Source organism: Hemitrygon akajei, chromosome 28, assembly GCF_048418815.1.
Source record: "Hemitrygon akajei chromosome 28, sHemAka1.3, whole genome shotgun sequence".
NCBI classification, from domain to species: domain Eukaryota; kingdom Metazoa; phylum Chordata; class Chondrichthyes; order Myliobatiformes; family Dasyatidae; genus Hemitrygon; species Hemitrygon akajei.
Genome location: NC_133151.1, coordinates 21,189,250 through 21,195,467, shown reverse-complemented (window position 1 = coordinate 21,195,467; position 6,218 = coordinate 21,189,250). Strand labels below are relative to the sequence as shown.

Genomic DNA, 6,218 nt, shown 5'->3' with positions numbered 1-6,218 from the left:
CAATTTCCCATTTTGTCCAAAATTGTTAATCGCCGCCAGTCTGCATGAAATCAATAAACCAATCGCAGCAACTAGATCCTTTAATAGACAGTTGGTGTTCCGCCAATTATAAGCGATGGGACGGCCCTCCCAGCGGTATAAAAGCCTGAGCTGGTGTGCGTTTCGTCTATCTCGTTCCTGTATTTCAGCCCGTGTTCTCACTCCCGAAGCAGAATGGCCCGCACCAAGCAGACAGCGCGCAAATCGACTGGCGGAAAAGCTCCTCGCAAACAGTTGGCGACCAAAGCGGCGCGGAAGAGCGCTCCTGCCACCGGCGGAGTGAAGAAGCCTCATCGCTACCGGCCCGGCACCGTGGCTCTGAGGGAGATCCGGCGCTACCAGAAATCCACCGAGCTGCTCATCCGCAAACTTCCCTTCCAGCGCCTGGTCCGGGAGATCGCTCAGGACTTCAAAACCGATCTGCGTTTCCAGAGCTCGGCCGTCATGGCCCTGCAGGAGGCAAGTGAGGCTTACCTGGTCGGGCTCTTTGAGGACACTAACCTGTGCGCCATCCACGCCAAGCGAGTCACCATTATGCCCAAGGACATCCAGTTGGCCCGCCGCATCCGCGGGGAGCGCGCCTAAGCCCAGACTGCACACCGAACACAAGAAACGGCTCTTTTAAGAGCCACTACCACGGCAAAGGAAAGGGCTGTAGCTTGCTGATCATTATTGTAGTAGCGATCTGCCTTCCCGATCGGTTTTGCACTAATTGACCCCGAGCATCAGTTCTGTGCAGACAGGGTAATTAAGCGAGGGACAAGAGATAATAGACAATGGACAGTAGGAGCAGGAGTAGGCCATTCGGCCCCTCTAGCCAGCACCGCCATTCACTGTGATCATGGCTGATCATACACAATCAGTACCCGGTCCCTGCCCTCTCCCCATATCCCTTGACACCGCTATCTATAAGAGCTCTATCTAACTCTCTCTTGAATGCATCCAGAGATTAACGCGCTTCCCTCCCTGTCAGGGTCTCATCTGGCCCTTCACTTCTCCCACAAACCTGTCATGTACAGCTGGTGCGGCTGTTACCGTTTTGTTTGATTTGGACATGGGGATACGTTCGTGCCCGCTGTGCTTGGAGTGGGAGCATGCCGACGCGAGGGGTACAGTTGGGGATTTCGGGGGGTGGTGACTACCAGGAAATAGTGATTTTTTACATTAGATTTCACTCTCTTGTACATTTTTGTTATTGGTGTTTTGTGTAAATTAACTATGTAGTTTTGTAGCTGGGGCCTGAATGAAGGTCAGTCGGCAATGCCACCGGGTAGTTTATCACATATCCTCCCGCTGCAGTCCGTCCCCAGAGACGGATCCCTCTCTCAACACGCCCCCTCCCCTCTCGCGTAGCTTTCAGCAGTTCCCAATCAACTCAGCTGAATCTCCGCTGGTGTCAATGTCTCAGTCACTCTCTCCCGGATCGGAGAAGGAATTGGGCCTGAAACTGCCCACATCCCATATCTCTCAATCTCAGCTCGGGCATCCACGTCTCATTTCAGACACTGAGACGGCACGGCCGCACCAAATGTCAGAGGTACCGGTAATCTCGGGTTCCATGTGAGAAGTTCCCCCGGAAACTCAATCGGACCCGGCGCGGGAATCACAACACTCTGAATCAGCTCTTTTCTGAGATGTGGGTGGCTCTGAGAAGAGCCGTTGGGTTCAGATACACACAAATGGTGTATTCTTAATTCACTTTTTGACTGCTGTCTTCTTGGGTTTCGCGGATTTCGCCTTCGGCTTCTTGGCCGCCTTCGTCTTCGGGGCTGCGGCTTTCTTGGGGCTCTTGGGCTTCGGCGCCGCTTTCTTAGCCGCGGGTTTCTTAGCTGCCGCTTTCTTAGCTGCTGGTTTCTTAGCCGCGGGCTTCTTTGCTGCCGCTTTTTTAGCCGCTGGTTTCTTACCTCCCGCTTTTTTAGCTGCTGGTTTCTTAACTCCCACTTTTTTAGCCGATGGTTTCTTGGCGCCAAGCTTCTTGCTGGGAGATTTCTTTGCCGCTGGCTTCTTCGCTTTCTTCACCACCTTCACGGCAGTTTTTCCTTTACCGGATTTAAAGGATCCCGAAATACCCGAGCCCTTGGCCTGAACCAAGGATCCGCTTTCCACTTTCCTCTTGATGCTCATTTTGACCTGGTGGCGACGTTTCACCACATCGACACCGCTGCCGGCCAGAGCCTTAATGATGGCCGTACCGGACATACCCTTCCTATCGTGACAACCCGCCACGATCTTTTCGATCTGTTCGCCCAGCGAGGGACCGGTTGGTTTGCTCCGGGCAGCCGCCTTCTTCTTGGGAGTCTTCTTTGCGGCGGCGGGTGCGGCTGGAGGAGCCGTTTCGGCGGGTGCTGTCTCAGTCATGTCGGCGACTCTGGTAAATCCTTCTCACAACCAGAACTGAATGAGAAATGAAGCGAAAGGCGGCGGCACAGAGCCATTTAAAGGCTGCGAGCGGACGGGGCGGAGACATCCTGCTGTCAGCTCCCGGCGGCTTCATTTTTCTGTGTTTCTCTCTCCTCAAAAACTCGCCGATTCCAATTCAAATCGGACACTGCGGAGACTCGGACTAGTCCCTGTCCGTCCCTGAGACCGGAATGTTCGCTGGAAAGAAAGTTTAATCGGGATTAAAGGCAGCACTTTCTATTTTAACCCGTTTCATTACTGCATTGCCCGCGTTCGCTCTCCCGATCGTTGACCTGTTCTCTGTTTTATGGCTGAAATATTTAATCGAATTAAAACTTTGCGGTTAATTCCCTCTTCGGGACTGAGCGGGGGAGTGGGGCGCTTCCGTAACAGAAAAAATATTTTCATTTTCGACAGGAGGCGCTGAGAAATCCTACGATGTGTTCGGACTCACAAACACAGTGACACTGGTCTAAGCCGCCCGCCCCTTTAACTCACTCTCTCTGACACAATACACACTCAATGCTGGCGGAAATCAGCAAGTCAGGCAGCATCAATGGTGGGAATAAACAGTCGACATTTCGGGCTGAAACCCTTCCTCAGGACTCTGGTGGGAGATGCTGCCTGACTTGCTGGGTTCCTCCAGCATTTTGTCCGCGTTGTTCGCCATTCCCAGAATCTCTTGGCGTTCTCATGACACAATGTTCACATCTGCACCTTCATCGCATTGTACTGCTGTCAAAATAAAATAACAGATTCCTTGTCATATAACACGGTGATAAATGATTCTGATTCCACGGAATAAAGGACAACGGACATTGTCTGACCAACCTCTCTGTGTAACTGAGAACCTCAGATCCGGGAAACATCGTTGGAAATCTTTTCTACACTCTCCCCAGTTTAACCCCGTTTCCTAAAACGGTGACAAGAGCTGTACACAATACAAGTGTGGCCTCCAGTCACTTACACAACTGTAACATAATGTCGCAACTGATATACTCAGTCCCCTGGCTAATGAAGACCAGCATGTTAACCCCGTTCTTCACCACCCTGTCTACCAGTGACACCACTTTCAATTAACTGTGTGTAAGAGATTTACCCCTAAATCTCTCCGGCCCATTACACTCCCTAATGACCGACCATTCACAGTGTAAATTCTACACTGGTTTGACTTTGTGTGCAGTTTTGGTCAACAAATTTGAGGAAAGACATTCTTTCTATTGAGGGAGTGCAGCGTAGGTTCACAAGGTTAATTCCCGGAATGACGGGACTCTCATATGTTGAAAGATTGGAGCGATTGGGCTTGTATACACTGGAATTTAGAAGGATGAGAGGGGATCTGATTGAAACATATAAGATTATTAAGAGATTGGATACACTGAAGGCAGGAAGCATGTTCCCGCTGATGGGTGAGTCCAGAACCAGAGGCCACAGTTTAAGAATAAGTGGTAGGCCATTTAGAACAGAGGTGCAGAAAAACTTTTTCACCCAGAGAGTGGTGGATAGATGGAATGCTCTGCCCCAGAAGGCAGTGGAGGCCAAGTCTCTGGATGCTTTCAAGAGAGAGTTAGATAGAGCTCTTATAGATAGCTGGGTCAAGGGATATGGGGAGAGGGCAGGAATGGGGTACTGATTGTGCATGATCAGCCATGATCACAGCGAAAGGTGGGGCTGGCCAGAAGGGCCGAATGGCCTACTCCTGCACCTACTCTCTATTGTCTATTGCAATGTGCACTGCCTCACCATTGAAATGCATTTATCACGCTGTGCTAAATGATCAAGATTGCCCAGTTAAATAAGAAATACAGAATAAACTAAACAGTGTAAAAGAGGATCAGGGAGGGATGTGATTCCGAAGGTGAGAATGGGAAACCTGAAACCTGATCCATTCTTGCCTCTTTTACTCTTTAACTACCTGAAAGAAATCCTTATTCCCCTTTATACTATTGGCCAGTTACTTTAATAATTCATCTGTACTCTCCATATTGCTATTTAGTTACCTTTTGTTCTTTTTAAGTCCACTAATCCTTTAGCTCCCCACTAACTTTTGTGATATTCTCTGCTCTCTCATGTTCCTTTATGCTGCCTTTGTCTTCCGTTGTTGGTGATGGTTGCCTCATTCTTCCTTTCAAATATTGTTTCTGCTGAGGGATGAACTGATCCTGCATCTTCCAAATTACTCCTGGAAACTCAAGCTTTTCATACAAAGGTAATCTGGTTAATGCTGGGGAAGTCAAAATGCCCGACTGCTGTAAACCTGTTCCCATTACACCTCTGTGTGATTTACCAACATATCTGCTCCACAATCCCTGAGCCTATTGGGAGGCCAGCAGTGTAATCCCATCAAAATCACCATTCATCATTTTATTTAAAACCTCTACTTACAAGACCTCATCAAGTCCCTCACTTATTACTGTAGTGTTGGTCTCCCTAATCAAACATGCAACATCCTCCCACCTGTCAGGTAGCCTTTAAATGTTTCCCCTTCACCTTAAACAATTGTCTTGTAAATTTATGCTTCCCTACCCTGACACAAAGAGTGATTGCCTAATTATTTTGTAAACCTTTGGATGGTTACCAGACAGCTCCTTAATCTCTCTGGTGAGAAAGAGAGTCCCAGTCTGTCCAAACTTCTGCTAATAATTCAAATCCTCCAGTGTCAGTAACACCCTCATCATAACTTCCCTCCACACTTTCCAGCTTCATGACATCCTTCCTGTATCTGGGTGACTAGAACTGTGCACAATACAGTGCAATCTCACTTTGATGATTACAGTTGTCATATGACATCCCAAATCCTGTAACTCAGTTCCCTGACCAATGAAGACAAATAGGCCAAACATCATCTTCACCATCCTGACTACCTGTGTTGTCACTTTCAGTGAATGATGTTCCTGTATTCCATGGACACTCTGTCTGCAATACTCTCCAAGGAACAAGAATTTACTGTGCAGGTCCTTCCCTGGTTGGATTTCTCAAAATGCAAGAGCTCACACTTGTCCACATCAACATCCATCTGTCATTCTTTGTCCGACTTCCCCAGGTCATCTCGATCCCATTGTACTCTCAAAGAATCTTCACTGTCCACTCTGCCACCAACATTGCTGTCATCTGCAAACTCACTAATCACGTTCACAACAATGTCAGAGAAACTGTTCACATTGATGACAAATGACAGTACCAGAACCGATCCCTGTGAACGTCACTGGTCAGAGGCCTCCAACCTGAATGACAAGCTGCCACGACCACCCTCTCTCTCCTTCCGCCAAGACAATTTTGTGACACTGACATTAGGCAGAATCTTGTCTGGCATCCTTTCTGCTACAAATGTGTAATACAGAGGAAATAAAGAATAAAGAAAAACATATCTTCCTACAGCCTACACCTCTCAGAAGTGCCGAAGCCTCAACTCCCCACTCCAATTTCTGGCCCACTCATTGAATGTCCGCTCTGTTTAAATCTAACTTCTTTTTATTGGATCTTGGTAAGTGCATAACTATGCACAATCAAACGCCAAATGCCCATGTTCACTTCATTTAAACTCCCGCTGCCTTTGCATAATCATATGACTGTGGCACACAAAATTGTGAAATGCAGGAAACCAAAGTACATGCCTGCACTGTTCCACAAGGCCACAAATGATAAAACAAACAAAACACTGTATAACAAACACTAGAATCCCTAACTGAGAGGAGTGGAGATGCTGGATGACCAAAAAGATTTAAAGAGAAGCAAGATAACTGTTTATAAAATCAGGGAATTGGGATCGACATACAAGA

At 47.9% G+C, this 6,218-nt stretch overlaps 3 protein-coding genes across 3 annotated transcripts in view; 1 reads left to right on the top strand and 2 right to left on the bottom strand.

Moving 5' to 3' along the window:
- The window catches only part of LOC140717755 (uncharacterized), a 56,238-nt gene that overhangs the window by 48,020 nt on the left and 2,000 nt on the right, over positions 1-6,218 (bottom strand). The window lies entirely within an intron of this gene.
- LOC140717482 (histone H3) lies at positions 181-624 on the top strand. Its single transcript, XM_073031061.1, has one exon. It carries the CDS (start codon positions 214-216, stop codon positions 622-624), a length of 411 nt encoding a protein of 136 aa, XP_072887162.1. The 5' UTR covers positions 181-213.
- LOC140717481 (histone H1-like) lies at positions 1,686-2,454 on the bottom strand. The gene has a single exon (XM_073031060.1). It carries the CDS (start codon positions 2,395-2,397, stop codon positions 1,735-1,737), a length of 663 nt encoding a protein of 220 aa, XP_072887161.1. The 5' UTR covers positions 2,398-2,454; the 3' UTR covers positions 1,686-1,734.

What these genes read in the sequence shown, in the direction of transcription:
- LOC140717482 (XM_073031061.1), top strand. Translation starts at nt 214, where the DNA reads ATGGCCCGCACCAAGCAGACAGCGCGCAAATCGACTGGCGGAAAAGCT.
- LOC140717481 (XM_073031060.1), bottom strand. Translation starts at nt 2,397, where the DNA reads ATGACTGAGACAGCACCCGCCGAAACGGCTCCTCCAGCCGCACCCGCC.